The sequence below is a fragment of the Elephas maximus genome, chromosome 2, assembly GCF_024166365.1.
Source record: "Elephas maximus indicus isolate mEleMax1 chromosome 2, mEleMax1 primary haplotype, whole genome shotgun sequence".
Lineage (NCBI taxonomy): Eukaryota > Metazoa > Chordata > Mammalia > Proboscidea > Elephantidae > Elephas > Elephas maximus.
The window spans coordinates 104,458,533-104,479,217 of NC_064820.1; the positions used below are offsets into that span (position 1 = coordinate 104,458,533).

The following is a 20,685-nucleotide window of genomic DNA, read 5'->3' on the forward strand; positions in this document are numbered from 1 at the left end:
GCGAGGGAACTGTTGCTCAAAAAATGAGGCCATTTGCCGAGGATCATAGAGGCAAGTGTGGTGGAACTAGTGTTGGAATCCAGGCAGTGTGATCCTAAAGCTCAAGACCTAATTAATAAGCAATTTTATTTTTCAAACCATTAGAAATTCAAGCTCATAGACCAAGTAGGGTTTATGCATTAGAGGTTCTTGAAACATTGATATCTAGTAGCAATTATCTGATGCTGTTTAGAAAAGGAGGGAGAGGTATCATCATTTAACCATTATTTTATTCTTCTTTGTTTCTTTAACAATACCTCTTGATTTGCATTAATGTTGCAAACTGGAAAACTGAAGTGGTCATTTGGATAATTAATTCGAAGGAAACTATTAATGATTTAAAAGAAAAGAAAATCATTGATGAGTTTAAGATGGAGCAGGGAGGAGGTAGGCAAAGGTGGGTGGCAGGGTGGGAGACAGAGTTGAGTCAACCAAATTAACTACCTTATATGTCCTGGTTCTACATAAGTTTTGAAGCCTTACCCTTTTCCTAAGAAAAAATGGCCTTAGTTCTATTGTACAAAAAAAAAAAAAAAAAAATTATTGTACAGAGGCAGTGAATTCAGTTTGATTTAACTGTATTTTCAAAGGTAACAAGGTAAAGAGGACCAAAACAATTTTTAAAAAATATTCTCGGGACATTACAGACTCAAATTTTATTTCTGTGGCTTTTGATATGTGGAAGATAAACCAAGGATAAACACCCAGCTTAATTGTTTGTATATCTTTTATATAGCCACAAAATAAGGCCACTCAGATGATGTCATTTATGAAGAGGTGCTCAATGCTAGTAATAGTAGTTATGATACCTAGTATCCAAAAAATATGGGGTATTCTTTGTCAGTTATTAAGATAAAATAGAAAATATCTCACAACACGGATGAATCTGGAGGACATTACGCGGAGTGAAGTAAGTCAGTCACGAAAGTATGTACTCATGAGTAAATACTCAGAGTATTTGTATGAGGCTGTTATCATAAAAACTCACGAAAAGATTTATGCAGAGGAAAAAAAAAGTAAAATAGAGATGTTCTGCACAGTTTATTTTTTCAGGCGTCTAGGCATACCCTTAAAAGGATGTCGTCAAAGGTTTGAAATGTTCAGCCTACCATGAATTCACACACCTGCCCTCTGCCCATTGCACTGGAATGTTGAGGGGATTCCTTAAGTACAGTTTTAAGGTAGGGTCCTTGCATTTGAGCACTAATGGATTTTTGTGTGAAATAACTGGAAGATAATGTTTGCCCTGATTCTGACAGAGAGCAGATTTTCCCTATTTACATATATCCTTTTTTTCTTAAAGATTTTATTTGTGAATTGAAATCTTTTTCTTCATGCTATAAATGTTTTTTGATTTTTCCTTCTAGATTAAATCTGTTTATTGAAGCATATTTTCCAGGCGCCGTATGACATAACCGGAGCCAAAGCAGTGCTATGAAGAACTGTAAGATATAACCTGGATAGTAACTTAACATCTAAAGAACAGGTTTAGTGTTCCATTTTTTAACTGCCCCATAGGGTTTCCAAGGAGCACCTGGTGGATTTGAACTACTGGCCTTTTAGTTAGCAGCTGTAGCTCTTAACCACTACGCCACCAAGGTTTCCTTGCAATGGTTAATTCACACAGAAAACTAATATTTCGTATTTATGTAGGATTTTATTGCTCAGCAATCCTCCTGCTCAGAATATGTATTTGTTCTCAGCTCTCAATGCCATCTATTAATCAGCTCAGTAAGGATGCTGAGACTATCCCTGTAGCCACCAATGGGGAACCATTTCCTTGGCACAAGCTAAGGCTTCCTCACCTGGTCATTCCCCTCCACTATGACCTCCTTGTCCACCCAAATCTCACCTCCCTGGACTTTACTGCATCTGAGAAGATTGAGATTTTAGTCAGAGAAGCCACCCAGTTTATCATCTTGCACATCAAAGACATTGAAATCATAAATGCCACGCTTCACTCAGAGGAAGATTTGAGGTACAGAAAACCAGGGACAAAACTGAATGTTTTGAGTTATCCTGCTCATCAGCAAATTGCACTCCTGGCTCCGGACGAACTTATTGCTGACATGAGATACTATGTGGCTATTAACTTTCAAGCCAAGTTAGCTGATGGCTTTAAAGGATTTTATAAAAGCACGTACAGAACTCTTGGTGGTGAAACAAGGTAAGACATTGCTCTAGCTGTCACAGTATTTGGGATACTTTCCTTATGGGTGCCATCTCTTTGCCATGAGCATGAATGACACAGTGAACTGGGGGGAACTTGTAAGAAAGAGAAGCTCTGCTATTTCTTAATGAGCCCTCAGTAAAGATGGGAAGACAGGATGCAGAGACAAAAAGCTGGAGGGACAAGAGTTAGGAGGAGAGGCCATTGTACGACTATGATAAGACAGGCATATCTATGTGCTAGAGGAAAGGACAGTAGGTGTAGGAAGAACTGAAATAGGGAAGGCTTCTCAGAGGAGGTGAGTCTTGATCTGGGACTAAAAGAAAATGTAAGTGAGATTTAGATGGGAGAGAAAGAGTGAGGGAGCATTCACTGTCCAAGAGACACCATGATGAAAACCAAGAGGCAGGAACAAGTCTATTTGGAAATATGGTCTCTTTGATCAACACATACTTATTGAGTACCTGATATGTACCAGGCGCTCCTCTAGGCACTACATAGATAGTGGTAAGATATGGTGGAAGAGACAACCAGGGCAAGAAAATAAATTAAAGGTAAGTGATAAATGTTATAAAGAAAATAAAACAGGATGATGTAATAGAAAGTAAGTGTGGCTAGAGGTTGGGGCTTATTTATTTATTTATTATTATTATTGTACTTTAGATGAAGGTTTACAGAACAAATTACCTTCTCATTAAATCATTAGTATACATATTGTTTTGTGACATTGGTTACCAACCCCACAACATGTCAACAGTCTCCCTTCTTGGCTTTGGGTTCTCAATCACCAGCTTTCCTGACCTGTCCTGCTTTCTAGTCCTTGCCCCTGGGCTGGTGTGCCCCTTAGTCTTGTTTTGTTTGATGGGCCTGTCTAATCTTTGGAAACCCTGGTGGTGTAGTGGTTAAGAGTTATGATAATCAGCTGTGCAATCCTACCTTTAATCAATGCAATATTTCCATCACTGTTCCACCCCTGGTAACCACTAATAAACTTTGTTCTCTATACATTTGCCTTTTCTTGTCTTTTTATATAAGTGAGATCATATGATATTTGTCCTTTTGTGATTGACTTATTTCGTTCACCATAACGTCTTCCAGCTCCATCCATATTGTAGCATCTATCAAGACTTCATTTCTCCTACTGGCTCAGTAGTCTTCCATTGTATGTATGTACCACATTTTGTTTATCCATTCATCTGTTGGTGGGCATTTAGGTTGTTTTCACCTTTTGGCTACTGTGAATAGTGCTGCAATGAACATTGGTGTACAAGTCTGTTTGTGTTTCTGCTTTCAGGTCTTTGGGGTTATATAAGTAGGAGTAGAATTGCTGGGTCATATAAAAAATGGTGGTTCTATTCTCAGCTTTTTGAGGAACCACCATACTGTTTTCCACAAAAGTTGTACCACTATGCATTCCCGCCAGCAACAGGTAATGGTTCCAATTTCCTCACATCCTCACCAACTTTTATTTTATTTTCAGTTTTTTTTTTTTTTTTATTAGCCAATCTATTAGGAGTGAAATGGTATCTCGTTGTTTTGATTTGCATCTCTCTGATGGCTAATGATGTTTAGCATCTTTTCATGTGTTTGGTGCCATTCGAATGTCCTCTTTGCTGAAATGTCTATTTAAGTCATTTGTCCATTTCACGATTGGGTTATTAAGTTGTTGAAGTTTTTTTTTATATATATATTTCGGTTGTTAGATTCTAGTTGGATATACGGTTTCTGAAGATATTCTCTCAGTTGGTAGCTTGTCTTTTCACTTTTTTGGTAAAGTCTTTTGATGAACAAAATTTTTTAATTTTTGTGAGGCCTTATCTATTTTATCTTTTGCTCTTTGAGCTTTTGTTATTATACTAGATAATCAATTGTTAAAAAAGTTAGGCCTGGCAGCATTGTCCCTGCTTTTTCTCCTAAGTATTTTATGGTTTTAGTTTTCACATTTAGGTCCTTAATCCATTTTGAATTTGTTTTTGTCTATGGTGTGAGTCATGAATCCTGTTTCATTTTTCTGCATGTAGAAATCCAATCTTCCAGCACCATGTATTGAAGAGATTCTTCTTTCCCCGACGAAAGGATTTAGCACCCTTGTCAAAAATCAGTTGACCATAGATGTGGGGGTTTATTTCTGGACTCCCAATTCTATTCCATTGGTCTATTTGCCTATTGTTATACCAGTATCAGGCTGTTTTGATTACCGTAGCTGTATAATATGTTTTATAACCAGGAAGTGTGAGTCCTCCTACTTTGTTCTTTTTCAACATTGCTTTAGCTATTCAGAGCCTCTTGCTATTCCATATAAAGTTGAGGATTGGTTTTTTTTTTTTTCCATTTCTGTGAAGAGAGCTGTTGGAATTTTGATCAAGATTGTATTGAATTTATAGATCTCTTTTGGTACTACTGACATCTTAACAATATTATATCTTCCATTCCATGAACATGGAACATCTTTCCATTTATTTAAATCTTCTTTAATCTCTTTCGTTAGTGTTTTACAGTTTTCATTGTATAAGTCCTTCATGTCCTGTATTAGATTTATTCCTAGGTGTTTTATTCTCTTCGATGCTATGGTAAATAGAATTTTTTCTCTAATTTCCATTTCATATTTCTCATTGCTGATATATAGCAACCCAACTGACTTTTGTTTGTTGACCTTGTAACTTAAAACTGCTAAATTTCTCTATTAGCTCTGGAAGTTTTCTTGTGGATTCTTTGGGATTTCCTATATATAGGATCATATCCACAAATAGAGAAAATTTTACCTCTTCTTTTCCAATCTGGATACCTTTTATTTCTCTTTCTTGTCTTATTGCTCTGGCTAGGACGTCTAATACAATATTGATAGAGGTGGCGAGAGTGGGCACCCTTGTCTTGATCCCTATTTCAAGGGGAAAACTCTCAGGCCTTTCCATTAAGTACAATGCTGGCTGTTAGCTTTCATATATGCCCTGAATCATATTGAGGAATTTCCCTTTTATTCCAACCCTCTTTAGGATTTTCATCAAGCAAGGGTGTTGGATTTTATCAAATGTTTTTTCTACATCCATAGAGATGATCATGTGGTTCTTTTCCTTTGTTCTACTGCTGTGGTATATTACATTGATTGATTTTCTAATGTTGAACCATCCCTGCATTCCTGGAATAAATCCCACTTGGTCATGACGTATGACTCTTTTAATATGCTGGTGAATTCTGTTTACTAGTATTTGGTTGAGAATTTTTGCATCTGTATTCATAAGAGATACTGGCCTGTTGTTTTCTTGTGGTGTCTTTGTCTGGTTTGGTTATCAGGGTTATATTTGCCTCATGGAATGAATTAGGGAGTTGTCTTGGTTATCTAGTGCTGCTATAACAGAAATACCATAAGCAGATGCCTTTAACAAAGAGAAATTTATTCTCTCACAGTCCAGTAGGCTACAAGTCCAAACTCAGGGTGCGAGCTCCAGGGGAAGGCTTTCTGTCTCTGTCGACTCTGGAGAAAGGTCCTTGTCATCAATCTCCCCTTGGTTTGGGAGCATTTAAGCATAGGAACCTCAGGTCCAAAGGACGTGCCCTGCTCCTGGCACTGCTTTCTTGGTGCTATGAAGTCCCCCGTCTGTGTGCTTGTTTTTCTCTTTTATATCTCAAAAGAAATTGGCTTAAGACACTATCTAATCTTGGAGATCTCATCCATATAACTGCCACTAATTCATCTCATTACATCGTAGTGATAGGATTTACAACACATAGGGAAATCACATCAGATGACAAAATGGTAGACAGTCACATAATACTGGAAATCATGACCTAGCCAACTGGACAGATATTTTGGGAGGACACAGTTCAATCCATGACAGGAGTATTCCTTCCATCTCTATCTTTTGAAGAGTTTAAATAGTGTTGGTGTCAATTCTTCTCTAAATGTTTGGTAGAGTTCCCCCAGTGAAGCCATCAGGTCCAGGACTTTTTGTTGTTGTTGTTGGGAACTTTTTAATTTTTGATTTCATCTCTTCACTTGTTATGGGCCTATTGAGCCTATTTCCCCCTGAGTCAGTTTGGGTAGGTTATGTGCTTCTAAGAATTTCTTCACTTCATCTAGGTTATCCAGTGTGTTGCCATACAGTTGTTCATAATATTCTGTCACAATTCTCTTTATTTCTATTGGGTCAGTTATAATGTGCCCTCTTTCATTTTTTATTTTGGTTATTTGCATCTTTTCTTTGTTAGTCTAGCTAAAGATTTGCCAATTTTATTGGTCTTTTCAAAGAACCAAATTCTGGTTTTATTGATTCTATTGTTTTTTTATTTTCAATTTTATTTATTCCTGCTCTGATCTTTGTTATTTCCTTTCTTCTACTAGGTTTAGGCTTAGTTTGCTCTTCTCTTTCTAGTTACTGAAGTTGTGCTGACTTAGACTGCTGACTTAAGATCTTTCTTCTTTTTTCATGTAAGCATTTATTGCTATAAATTTCCCTCTGAATACTGCTTTCACTGCATTCCTTATGTTTTGGTATATTGTGCTTTCATTTTCATTTGACTCTAGGAAATTTGTGATTTTCTTTTGATTTCTTCCTTGACCCAGTGGTAGTTTAATAGTGTTGTTTAATTTCCACATGTACGTGTATTTCTCAGGGGGTTTTCCTATTATTGATTTCTAGCTTCAATCCTTTGTGATCAGAGAAAATATTTTGTATGATTTCAATATTTTTAAGTTTATCAAGACTTGCTTTGTGACCTAACATTTGGTCTGTCCTGGAGAATGATCCATGTGTGCTGGAGTAGAATGTATATTATGCTGTTTTAGGATGGAGTGTTCTATATATGTCTGTTAAGTTTAGTTGGTTTATAATGTCATTCAAGTCCTATATTTCCTTGTTGGTCTTCTTTCTAGATGTTCTGTCCAATATTGAAAGTGATGTATAATAACCTCCAACTGTAGTACTATTTATTTCTTCCTTCAATTCTATCCGTGTTTGCTTTATATATTAGGTGCTCTGATGTTGGGTACATATATATTTATGATTGTTAAATCTTTTTAATTGACTTTTTTTAATCACTATATAATGTCTATCTTTATCTCTTCTAACAGATTTTGTCTTTGAAGTCTACTTTGTCTGATACTAAGATTGCCTCTCCAGCTCTTTTTTGGTTATTATTTACACAGAATATATTCTTTTCATCCTTTCACTTTCAACCTACTTCTGTCTTTGGGTTTAAGGTTTGTCTTTTGTAAACAACATGTGTCTCATGCAAATAACTGGATCATGATTTTTTTTATCCATTCTGCTACTCTCTGCCTTTTAATTGGGATATTTATTCCATTTACATTCACTGTAATTACTGATAAGAAGTGACTTAAATTTTATGCTTTTCCAATGTAAACTTACTATAACCAAAATTTCACGTTAATGAAAATTATACCAGACACTTGAAATCCCTTGATATTTGCAATAACTGCTACCAAATCCAAATAAATTCTGAGGCCCCAAGCAAATCATTTAGAACCACAGACTCATTTTCCCAGGCTGTATTATAGAAGAAATAAGTAAGCTGAGGCTAAATTATCCAGACAGCATCTCTTGTTTTCCTCCCGACCCTTCTTACCCTGTTTCTGAGACTTTAACTTTTCTCTTCCCCCCTCCTTCTTCAATCAAAATCTGCTCTCCCGATTTGCTTCTCATTTGAAGACAAAGCTTTAAGTCCAAAGAATAAATCTGTAATTATACAATTTCAGTCATTATTGAGGTAATGGGGGATAGAGATTCATCACAGCCTGAGGACTCCAGTCTCTGGCAAGCACAGAGAACCAGAAGTGTCTGGGAGTTTAGGTCCTATTGTACATAGGGTCACTGTGAGTTGGAACCGACTTGAGGGTACCACCACCACCAACAACAACAATATGGAGACACTTAGGCCATGATGGTACAGGAGTAGGAAAGCCCAGCTCTTTGTCTCCAGTAGGGGCAACTCAGAGGTGTAGTTTATACTCCAGAGCTCCCCCGGGGATTAGTCTGAAGTTTAGAGTTTGCCTGAAATGGCTCCCTTGCCTGGCTTGTTCTTTTCCCAGGCCTGCTTTCCTCACTCCCTTATCTGTTTCTCCTGGAAGCATTTGCTTAATAAATCAGAGTCTGCTTTGGGGGAGCGTGGCCTAAGATGTTACTCATATACATAATTATTCAAATGTCTGACCTGGGTCCCCTCGGGTTTGGAGATACTACAGACCTACCAATTTCCTAGTAAATTTTGATATCAAATTCACTGTCCTATCTTAGCCATTTACTAGCTAACGATCTTGGTAAGGTTACTCAAATTCTCTGAGCCTCAATATCCTTGCCTGACATGAGGATTAAGGAGATCATGTAAGTAAAGTACTCAGCAGAATGCATTGCTTATAGTTGGTAGTCACTAAAGTTTCCTTCAAAGAGAGCCTGGATTCACTGAGGTTGTAGTTTGGGAAATTAAGTGTATCACCTCCAGATTTGATGAGCTGTTTGTTGAAGGCAAGGATTCATTTCTCTTCTTGGTTTTCCTTATGTATTCTCTCTGGGGGTGGTGTCTGTTCACAGAATAATTGCAGTAACGGATTTCGAGCCAACCCAGGCACGTGCGGCCTTCCCTTGCTTTGATGAACCATTGTTCAAAGCCAACTTTACAATCAAGATAAGAAGAGAGAGCAGACACATTGCTCTATCCAACATGCCAAAGGTAGGGCCACTTTCAGAAACTTTGGAGAATCTTTCTCAGCTTGAGTTTTGGTCTTTTTTTTTTTTTTTCTTTCATATTTCCTTTGTTTTCAGAACTTAAGACATTAATTTGTTTTTATCTATCTTTGTATTGTATACTAATTCCAATCCTTCTAGAATTTAACATCATTCATTTTTGGGTATCGTTTCACAAGTTTTTTTTTTTTTTTTTTTAAGCTATTTCTATTTTATTTGAGTTCATACAGAAACAGTGTTCTTTTAAACCAGTATTAATTGACCATAGGTGCCCTGGTGGTACAGTGAATAAAGTGCTTGGCTGCTAACTGAAAGGGTGGCAGCTTGAACCCACCAGCCGCTCCATGAGAGAAAGATGTGGCATTCTGCTTGTAAAGACTATAGCCTTGGAAACCCTATGGGGCAATTCTACTCTGTCCTGTAGGATTGCTGTGAGTCAGAATCAACTTGACAGCAGTGGGTTTTTACCTGACCAGGCCAAGATTCAGAACCAGAAGCAGCACTTCTCAAACTCTAATGTTCAAATCAATACCCGAGGAGCTTGTTAGAATTCAGATTCTGACTCAGTAGGTTTGGGGTGACGATTCAAATTCTGTTTTTCTAGCAAATTCCTAGATGTTGCTGCTGCTGGTCCAGGTACCAAATTTGGAGTAACAAGGACCTAGAGGACCCTACCTGGGCCCCACCCCAGGAAGTTCTGGTCTCATAGTCTGTAATGGTGCTTAGAAATCTTTTTTGTTTAAGCTCCACAGGTAGTTCTTGACATTATTATGAAAACTATTTATTATGGTTATAAACATCCATTTTTAATCAAAAGAGACCTCTGAACACCTTTATTTGGCTCACATTATACTCAAAATGCAGAGCTCTTGACCCTGAGCCTCATTGGACCCTGAGTCTCATTGGGTATTTCCTCACTCCTGATGTGCTTGCCATTTGTGCTGTTGAACAAAATGTAAAATACTTCCCCAACACTGCTTGGAAAGCAGAACAAAATTAGAGGCTCTCCTAATAGTCCTTCAGAAGGGTGACCGGCTAAAAGCAGCCAGGTCAACCAGCAAGTGGTCCTGTGCCCACTTTCCTCTCTCCCTAGATGGTGGATGACCTCTAAGGTAAAGGAGAGAAATGAGCATGTCCCAGATTTCTTTTTAATGCTGGAAAAGATATTTGCTCTGAAATCCTGGCAGAGCAGATCAAGGGAAAATGTGGCGGTACTCCACGTGACATGTATCTCACAGGTTTCCATGACTGTCCAGGCAGCACTCTAATAACCTCTTTTTCAGGTAAAAATGATGTGCTGCCGCAACTCTGAATCTTCTTCCCAACAACTTAATTTAAGGACAGTTTATCATTTCAGTCGCCTTCCTGGTAGCTTTTTATTTTTCATACAAATTTTCAAATGGATAATCATGGACAGTAAAGTGAAAATACAGGTTAATAATTAAATTAAAAATTAATCTTAATTAAAATGTGATGCAAACACAAACTGCCATTAATATATATAATATAATTATTATATTAGAATTAAAATTTTCTATCTTCAGAAATCTGCAATAACTTCTCATGTTCGATTTTAAGAAAAGAAAGTAATCACTTTGAAAATATTCTATAAAATCCTTGACTAACTGTATTGCCTCAGTTGACTGGACCAACTCTTTGAGTCGTGCTCAATTCAGCAAATACTTGCTTAACTTTTTACTTCGTGTTGACATACCCAGCCCAGGTTTCCATGTTCTCTGCATAACAGCTGCAACACTAAAGATGGGTTATGGATTGGTGGGAAGAAGCCGCACATATTAACTTCTCAATTTGTTTAGTTGAGGATAGGAGATTTAAGAGAAGTGAAGTGGCAGATCACTAGGCCTGTCTTGAGAGGTGCCTCTGGTTGGTTTTGAACTGCCAGTCTTTTGGCTACTAGTCTATTGATTAACCGTTTGTGCCACCCAGGGACTCCTCAAGCAGTAGTAGAGGTAGCATATCTTTTGTGGCATTTCTTTATCCTTGGCAATTTGGTTAAGAGATATGACTGTTAACCAAAAGATCGGAAGTTCAGATCCACCAGCTGCTCCTTGGAAACCCTGTGGGGCAGTTCTACCCTGTCCTATAGGGTCACTATGAGTAGGAATCCACTGGATGGCAACAGGTTTGGTTTGGTTTTTTCTTCATTCCTTAAAGGAACGTGCACCTGCTGATGACAGTTGCTATGCGTGCAGCGTCCTGCCAACATTGAGAAAACAGCTAAATCCTTGTCCAGCTACAAGTGCTTTATGCTTGGAGCTTCCATCACCATTCTGGAAGAACTTAAACGCGAACACCCCAGACACTTCCATTTATGGCAGTGTTAATCTGCATTGGTCTTTCCAGGCTTCTGAACAAAACTCAGCCTCTATGGGCTACATCTTTATCTGGGGGCAGAAATCAGAATGAATAACCCTCTGTCCCCTAACCATCTCTGTATCGCAGACTATTTTTCCTATAGTCTGACAGTCTCACCGCACCCCCCCCCCCCCCCATTCATCCCTCCACACACTTGACTAAGTGGTTCTATAGCTGTGTTTGGTCAGAAGACCACAATCATATCCCTCCTTGTGCACACTGTAAGATAGGACTCTCCTCTGTTGGAAGGGTGTACCCATAGAACTCTGGTTGAATCAGATTACGAAAAAAAAGAAAAGAAAAATTTAATTTGCTGGTTAAATGTGAAAATTACAGCCCTCTATATGTATCTGTCTTTTTTAGAAGTTCATAGGATTTGGTCAAGTGTTTTTTGCTTTTTTAGAACTGGGAATTGATTTTTTGGTAGAATTCTGTAGAATTTAATAGCACAAACATTTGACATTGAAATAACTGTCTTTTTTAGAAGTTCATAGGATTTGGTCAGGTGTTTTTTGCTTTTTTAGAACTGGGAATTGATTTTTTAGTAGAATTCTGTAGAATTTAATAGCACAAACATTTGACATTGAAATAGGCTAGGCAGTTTATGGTAGTGCTTCAGGCTATCTTCTCTCTTCAAAGCAAACTGCCATCTCATTCGAACATACAAACCATGCGCAGTAAGCCATGGTCAGCACTACCACACAGCCTGACACTGAAAGGAAGAAGAAGACAAAAGAAAAAAGAGCAAGTCTAAGGGTTGTTACCAATTTGAAGAAAGTGGTTTTTTCAGATTATTGGATCTGTATCCATTCAGTACCGAATCCGAACCCTTTGCCATTAAGTCAATTCTGACGCATAGCAACCCGGAGTCAACTCGACAGCAATGCATTTGGTTTGGTTTATCCATTCAGTGTTTAAGGGTCTCGTACTATGATGGGAAACCCTGATGGTGTAGTGGTTAAGTGCTGTGGCTGCTAACCAGAAAGTCGGCAGTTTGAATCCGCCAGGCGCTCCTTGGAAACACTCTGGGGTAGTTCTGCTCTATCCTATAGGTTCTCTATGAGTCGGAATCGACTCAACAGCAGTGGATTTTTTTTTGTGTGTGTGTGTGGGTACTGTGGTGAAGACCATCTTCTGGAAAATCTAGCTAGACCAAATGAAGATAGAATTCAGTAATTATCTAGTGAATTTGATGGATGGAGCTGACCAGACTGTAGGCTTTAAATGCTCTGCTTCCTCCAGTAGATAGGCAGAAGCTTAAATTACTAATGACCTCCATGGGCCTGATTGCTTCCATTGCTGAATCAATGAAGCAAAGATAAAATAAGACTATGACTCAAGCTGTCACACAGAGAGTGAAAGAATGAGCAATGTCACGGGAGTCATGCAGATACATCCACATCTTGGTTCTGTTTCAGAACTAGCCGTGTGATGTTGGAAAATTGAGTTAGCATTTCTGAGCCTCTGTTCCCTCACCTGTGAAATAACACCTACTTCACCCCCACAGAATACGAGGAATAAAAGATAATGTAAAACATCTAGCACAATTTTACTTCCCCTTTCCTTCTTCCACAAAGATTTATTTATTGTACCACAAACAAAGGGAAAGGGGCCATCCTCTGGCATTTTTGCTTAGAAATCCAGAACTTGAATTTATGTCAATATTTAAACAGAAGCGTCAACGGTGTTTTGGTGCTTACAAACAACAAAACAAAATATGATTTGCATCATCTTGGGATCCCCCAAACAGTGATACTGTAAGGGAGTGATACTTTGGGGGAGTCCAGTGATAAAACAGAGGGAAGAGAGGCCACAGAATGTTAACAGGGGCCCTTTCATCTCCTGTAAGGGCATCAAATGCCCTTCAGAGTGCAATGCTTTCCTCTAATTACCTACCTTAAGTCATAGACATTGTTGTTAAATACTCCAGTTTGCAAATACTGATTCCTTTCCTTCCTGTAGGTTCAGACAATTGAACTTGAAGGAGGCCTCTTAGAAGACCACTTTGAAACAACTGTAAAAATGAGTACATACCTGGTAGCCTATATTGTTTGTGATTTCAACTCTGTGAGTGGCACAACCTCATCAGGGGTCAAGGTGAGACTGATTTCTAATTTCATACATGGTGCGAAATAGTGTTCTAAGGGCAATGAGTTTTTTCTTCATTTCCTTAAGTTTTTTTTCCCCCTTATTATCAAAGTATTATGTTTATTTTACAATGCTTGGCAAAAAATAAAATAAAAGATTATCCATAACCCCATCACCAAGACGTAACTACTGATAGCCTTAGAGTATATGCCAACCACGTTTTTTCTATATGCATGTCAGTATACAGTAACAGTATGTACTGTCTATATATATACATACTTTTTTACAAAATAATATATTATACAGACTTTTTAACCCAATTTTCCCTTTAATATGCCATTAAATATTTTTCTGTACTACTCTATTAATAATTACATAGTACTATTCTGCATGGAGAGCCGTGGTGGTGCAGTGGTTAAGAGCTACAGCTGCTAACCAAAAGGTCAGCAGTTCGAATCCACCAGCCACTCCTCGGAAACCCTATGGGGCAGTTCTACGGTGTCCTAGAGGGTCACTGAGTCAGAGGCGACTAGACGGCAACAGGTTTGGTTTTTGGTTTTTGGAGGTATTAGCAGGATTTTAAGAATCAGTATCTACAACTTTATATGTGGGTGATTTGAAGCGAATTACTCAGTCTTCATGTGTTTCAGTCTTTTCATCTCTACAATGAAGGTAATAGCATCCACTAAATAGAGTGGCTGTAAGGGTTAAATTAGATCTTATATTTAAACACTCTGTTTCCTCAGTACATGGGCAAATGTGAACATTTAGCACAGTGCCTTGTAAGTCGTCAAAAAATGATGGCCATTAACATATACTCAGTGTAAGTGTTCTGACGGACTTAAGTTAATTCAGAGCATAAAAACAGGTTATGAAATCAAAGTAGCCCTGTACTTGGAAACCAGGAAACTTGTAATCTCATTTTGTTTTTGTTTTTTTCACTTAATAGCTGGATACTTTGGAAAAGTCATTTAACACATTTGAGTAATTTTTAGTTTAAAGCAAACTAGACAGGATAGTGGATCCAGTAAATTCTCGAGGGCTCTCACACATCCTAGACCTATATATTTTTTTTATTGTGTGAGTGGTCATAATTTTGGCAGGCTCTCCCGTACTAGGGTATATTACAGCAATGAGCTCAAGTGGGGTCTTATAACATAGTGGGTGCAAATAGCTTGAAATTTATAAATTAGCACTAGGGAATGGATTGTAACAGTTGCAGAACCACTGATAATTCTCAAGATTGCCTTTTTCTTTTAATATGTTGCAGATCCTCTTATTCCCTGTTGACAACACGCTTAATGTTATCTCAATACTTTTCTCGAAAAATGCAGTCTGTCTTTCCTTGGGTGAGGGTGGTCAGGAATGAAATTGCCAAGGAGCTGTTAGTCAAAGACCACTTCTTCTGATTCACATTTTCCAGGTCTCCATCTATGCATCCCCAGACAAAGGGAGTCAAACATATTATGCTTTGGACTCATCGCTGAAGCTGCTTGATTTTTATGAAAACTACTTTGATATCAGCTATCCGCTACCAAAGCTGGGTAGGTTCAAATTCCACATCATTGCCTTTGCTTTTGCTTATAGGACTTGATTTGATTTCTTCCCCCTTTATATGTGATGGAAGGAGCGCTGATAGTGCAGTGGTTAAGCATTGGCTGCTAACCAAAAGTTCAGTGGTTCAAACCCACCAGCTGCTCCACAGGAGAAAGATATGTAAGTCTGTTTCCATAAAGATTACAGCCTTGGAAACCATATGGGGCAGTTCTGCTGTACTGTAGGGTTGCTATGAGTTGGAATCAACTTGACAGTAATTGTTTGTTTGTTTGTTTGAATATATAAACGAACACTGAAGAAGTTCAGTTAGCCCAACAAAGAACAATTTCTTCCTCAGAAATGGTCCTTCAGTGTAGAAAATAAAGTGTGACTCGCTTCACTCTTCTCTTATCAAGTGTAATACTATCTGCATTGCATATTAGATTTAATTGGATGAATTTTCTGGAGCAATCTCTATACCGTGTTTATAGAAGACCAACAATCTTTTATAAAACTTACCAAAGGTTTATGTAAGCAGGGAGCTGAAAACCACCTTTTCATATGTTATCTATATTGGCTGGTGAGGTTGGAAGATAAGATTGAGGTATAGATTTAAAAAAACAAAAGATTTGCAGGAAACAGATAATTTGGGAATAAGATGGTACTCACAGTCTAGCTTGGTTTTCATTTTCCATCTTAAAAAACCAAAGGCATGATTTTTTTTCTTTTTTTTTAATTGTGCTTTAAGTGAAAGTTTACAGTTCAAATCAGTTTTTCATTTAAAACCTTATACACACATTGTTATGTGACCCTAGTTGCTCCCTCTACAATGTGACATCACACTGCTCCACTCCACCCTGTATTTCCCATGTCCGTTCAACCATCTCTTGTCCTCCTCTGCCTTCTCATCTTGCCTCTGAACAGGAGCTGTGCATTTAGCTCATGTATCTACTTGAGCCAAGAAGCACACTCTTCACCAGTATCATTTAATGTCTTATTAAAAAAAAAAAAAAAAACCAAACCCAGTGCTGTTGAGTCGATTCCGACTCATAGCAACCCTATAGGACAGAGTAGAACTGCCCTATAGAGTTTCCAAGGAGTACCTGGCGGATTCAAACTGCTGACCTCTTGGTTAGCAACTGTAGCACGTAGCCACTATGCCACCAGGGTTTCTTCCAGTCTAATCTTTGTCTGAAGAGTTGGCTTTGGGAATGGTTTTAGTTCTGGGTTAACAGAGATTCCAGGGGCCATGACCTCTGGGGTCCCTCCCATCTCAATCAGACCATTAAGCCTGGTCTTTTTATGACAATTTGAGTTCTGTACCCCACTTTTCTCCCTCTCCATCAGGGACTGTCTGTTGTGGTCTCTGTCAGGGTGGACATTGGTGGTAGCCAGGCACCATCTAGTTCTTCTGGTCTCAGGCTGATGGAGTCTCTGGTTTATGTGGCCCTTTCTGTCTCTTGGGCTCATATTTTCCTTGTGTCTTTGGTGTTCTTCATTCTCCTTTGCTCCAGGTGGGTTGGGACCAATTGATGCATCTTAGATCGCCACTTGCTAGCTTTTAAGACCCCAGATGCTACTCACCAAAGTGGGATGCAGAACATTTTCTTAATAAACTTTGTTTTGCCAGTTGACCTAGATGTCCCCTGAAACCATGGTCCCCAGCCCCCCACCCCTGCTACTCTGTTGCTTGAAGTGTTTGGTTGTATTCAGGAAACTCCTTACCTTTTGGTTTAGTCCAGTTATGCTGACTTCCCCTGTATTGTGTGTTGTCTTTCCCGTCACCTAAAATAATTCTTGTCTACTCTCTAGTTAGTGAATACTCTCCCTCCCTACCCTTGTAACCATCAAAGAATGTTTTCTTCTGTGTTTAAACAGGTGTGATTTTTATTATGCTGCAGAACATATAAAAACCATCAGTTCTGACAGTGAAAAACATTTTTTTCCTTGGAACTTCAGGACATTCTCCTTATCATATACTTTCTCCTTCCTCCTCACTCCCATGTCTTACCAGTAGTACACTCATCCAGTTTTCCTTAGAAAGCTTAAAAGGGACCCTCAAAACACATCTCCTGGGGCAAATTCCTATAGTTCTGAGTCTCAGTGTATTATTACAGTGCAGGTTCTATATACCCATCAGTATAGATATACTGAGCTCAGTTTACCCATAACCCACTGCTGTCCTCTAGGTCAAAAGTCAAGAAAGGATCAATAACAGCTACCAACAATCTTATGTCGTTCCTGAAAAATGCCCCCATACCCTTAAAGACCATATGAAGCATACTTGAAAAGAAAAGAATCATGCAGCGTGAGAAAAATAGCAGATAATAAAAAAAAAAGCACCTCTAAATAATCCAATTAATGTAAAACCATTGACACAATTTAGACAAGGAGTCATTCCCCACAAATGAAGTGCTAATGAATACTGATCTTTTTTAGTGCTTTTTACTCACTAGAATTAACCAGTACCAACTCTAGACAAGGTAATTGCAAGCCAAGTGACTTGGTTCATTTCAAATTTTAAAGAAATGATCTTCCTTTTTAGCCAAGCAGTATTTTCTTCCAAAATGACTTAGCAGAATGGAAAGGAGGAATTTCAAGACTAAATATCAGCCAGACATTTTCTGACCTACATAAAGTCATTGGCATAAAATATGACCTGGCACCTGATGATATGCGTGGAGCCTAATGATGAGATGACCAACTGTAATAGGGTATGTGCCTGACTTGGATTCCCTTCAAGAAGACAATTTCTAAAAGAGCTTGTTTTAACTTAAAACATGACACCTGTAGTGTGGATCTTATGGATCATACTGTATATTAAGATACATATGTGTGTTTGTGTGTGTGTGTGTATATATACATGTGTGTGTATGAAGATCTATGGGAAGAATCTTATGGATTATACTATTATTAAGATGTATGTATCTCTTAATAATATTGTAATCTATAAGATCCTTCCTGTCAATCTTAATATATATATATACACACACACATTATAAATTAATATACATTATACCTGAGTTGCTTAAATGCTATTAGGTATTACTTTTGCCCCAAGGCTTCCTCAGGAGGTAAAGGAAACACTTGAAAATTCTTATTCTAAATTAAAATCACTATTACAAGCATTTATTAAATGAGACTTGGAAATCACAGCGGAAAAAGAAGCTCAGAAAGCAATTCTAAAGAAAGAGGGAGGACCCGTCGAAGACACACAGCAGTATTTTAAAAACAACTGAAACAGTTTATGAGACGGGAGCAGATGGGTTGTTTCTACGCCAGGCTTTACCTAGCTCTTTACTCCAAGTTGCGACAGCTGAAACGTTTCTTTTCAATAGTCACTCCCTATGTGGAGAACAAATATACAATTGGCTTGTGAATGAAATATGCGTGTATTAAAAATCTGACATTATATGTAGCTACTTGGGGAAAAACAGTCAATCCATGACCTGTGTTCTTTCTGTTGGCAGTAGACATCATCATTCCCATCAATGTTGGTTCTTCTGTATCATTTCTCCAAAATTGCATAATATTTGAGCAATCTATCTGTATAGATAGATATATAGACAGGTAGGTAGGTAGATAGATTTTTCAAGTCTTACCAGCCATCCATATAATATACCACCTTTCGTTTTGACAGGAAGCTTTAAAGTGTGAAAAGGGAGAGTGATTGTTTCAAGGAATACTTTATAAATGCTGGTTTCTGAGTTGTAATAGGCATCCTGAATTTGGATCATGTATTTAGCAGTAATGTCTTGTCAAGGGCCAAGCAAGCCATGCCTAAGACAGCCTGAAAGGGTGGGGAACTGACCATGTTTTTGTCTGAACAAGGGTCCTGTCCCTTTAAGAATTTGATAAGGGAAATGGACTTCCTCCTCAGAAAAATATACATAAGCATACAAAATATTGTGTCTAATTTTAAGGGGTTCGGAGACTTTCCTGAGAAAAAGTGCACAGGCTCTTCTAAAAACATTCACCTAGTTGGACATAGGAAGACCCTGACACCAACTTAGCTCCTTTGATAAATGATCCTGCTGTGTCCTAGAAGTTGTATTAGCTGTGCTGAATCTGGTTCCTTGATTATAGAGAACTATTTGTTTAGCTGATTAAAAAACCAAAACCAAACCCATTGCCGTCAAGTCAATTCTGACTCATAGCGACCCTATTTAGTTGCTTTTAAAGGAAAAGAAGAAAATTAAGGGGTAGGACAGGGAGAGCTCTTTCAATCTCTGGTCTATTTTTTTTACTAATATAATAAGATATATATATATATGTGTGTGTGTTTGTGTGTGTGTGTATACCCACTGCTGTTGAGTCGATTCCGACTCATAGCAATCCTATAGGACAGAGTAGAACTGCCTGATAGAGTTTCCAAGGAGCGCCTGGCAGATTCGAACTGCCGACCTCTTGGTTAGCAGCCGTAGCACTTAACCACTAAGCCACCAGGGTTTCCATATGTGTGTATATATATATATATACCAAAAACCAAACCCAGTGCCATCGAGTCGAGTCTGACTCATAGCGACCCTATAGGACAGAGCAGAACTGCCCCATAGAGTTTCCAAGGAACGCCTGGTGGATTCGAACTGCCGACCCTTTGGTTAGCAGCCATAGCACTTAACCATTATACCACCAGCGTTTCCATATATATATATATATATATATATATACACACATATATGTGTATATAAAATAGCATCATTCATCCTGAACTCTGGAAGTGGTAAAAAAAATAGTAATAACACATCTACAGGAGGCAGTTCAGAGAATATCTGAAGCATGAAGTGGTCTTGTTTCCATAATGGTGGAAAGTAATTATTTGTATCAATGAATTCTATGTATCATGCCATAGTAAGGAAAATGAATGTATTAAGACACATATTTGGATAGTACATATAAGTTAATATACATTGTACCTAAGTTGCTTAAAGATAACTCTATTTCACTTTTTTAGGAGGTAGAAGAGATATTATTAGTGTTGAAAGGAAATTGGGTTCCTCCCTAAGGTCAGAAAGAATTAATGCCCAGAGCTTTTCCTTTACTGCCTTGGAAGAATGGTTGCCCATAACAGAAGCTGTTTAAAAAAACAAAACAAAACAAAAAACGTTGCCATCAAGTTGATTCTGACTCATGGAAACCCCATGTGTTACAGAGAGAACTGAGCTCCATAGGGATATTTTTGGTTGTAATCTTTATGGAAACAGATTGACAAGCCTTTCTCCCACAGAGCTACTGGGTGGGTTTGAACTGCTGACCTTTCAGTTAGCCAATCGTAAACTGCTTGTGCCGCCCATGCCCCTTATAGAGGGCATTATGTGATTGAAATATCAACTGAAATATTGATTATAGAGATTGCTCCTAAAAGATGTTCTCCTCAAATTAAAATTCTGTATCTTCCTCTTTTTTCTTTTAGAAATGAGCTTTATATGTTCCCAAAATTAGAAATTGGTAACTTTCATTCTTAAAAATTGTCAGTAGTACTAATATAAAATACCATGTTAGTGTTTTTAAATAATGTATTTTATTTTTCTTGGCAGTAATACATCCAAAGTATTTTCAGAGTTCAGTGCCATTAGTTGAAAAAAAAGAGTTTAAATATCAATGTTACTCTACCTACAATCAAAACTATATTAAAAGAATTTGTTCTGCTTGGTACAAGGTACTGATTATTTTTGGTCTAACTATGAGACAATGTCAGTGTTTAGACGTTCTTGATGTAGTCAGAAAATTCTCTATATAGTGGATAAAAGGATCATAACATATCTGATGGGGGAGCAA

At 37.9% G+C, this 20,685-nt stretch overlaps 1 protein-coding gene across 3 annotated transcripts in view; it reads left to right on the forward strand.

The window, feature by feature from the left end:
- The window catches only part of ERAP2 (endoplasmic reticulum aminopeptidase 2), a 51,227-nt gene that overhangs the window by 1,131 nt on the left and 29,411 nt on the right, over positions 1–20,685 (forward strand). For 2 of the 3 annotated variants that reach the window (XM_049869350.1, XM_049869331.1), the window contains exons 2-5: positions 1,407–2,206; positions 8,755–8,893; positions 13,246–13,380; positions 14,795–14,915. In XM_049869350.1, coding sequence (XP_049725307.1) covers positions 1,650–2,206; positions 8,755–8,893; positions 13,246–13,380; positions 14,795–14,915 — 952 coding nt within the window. In that variant the 5' untranslated portion in view covers positions 1,407–1,649. Of the gene's footprint in view, positions 1–696; positions 1,221–1,406; positions 2,207–8,754; positions 8,894–13,245; positions 13,381–14,794; positions 14,916–20,685 lie in introns of those variants that run through there. The other variant, XM_049869341.1, reaches the window with a different exon arrangement.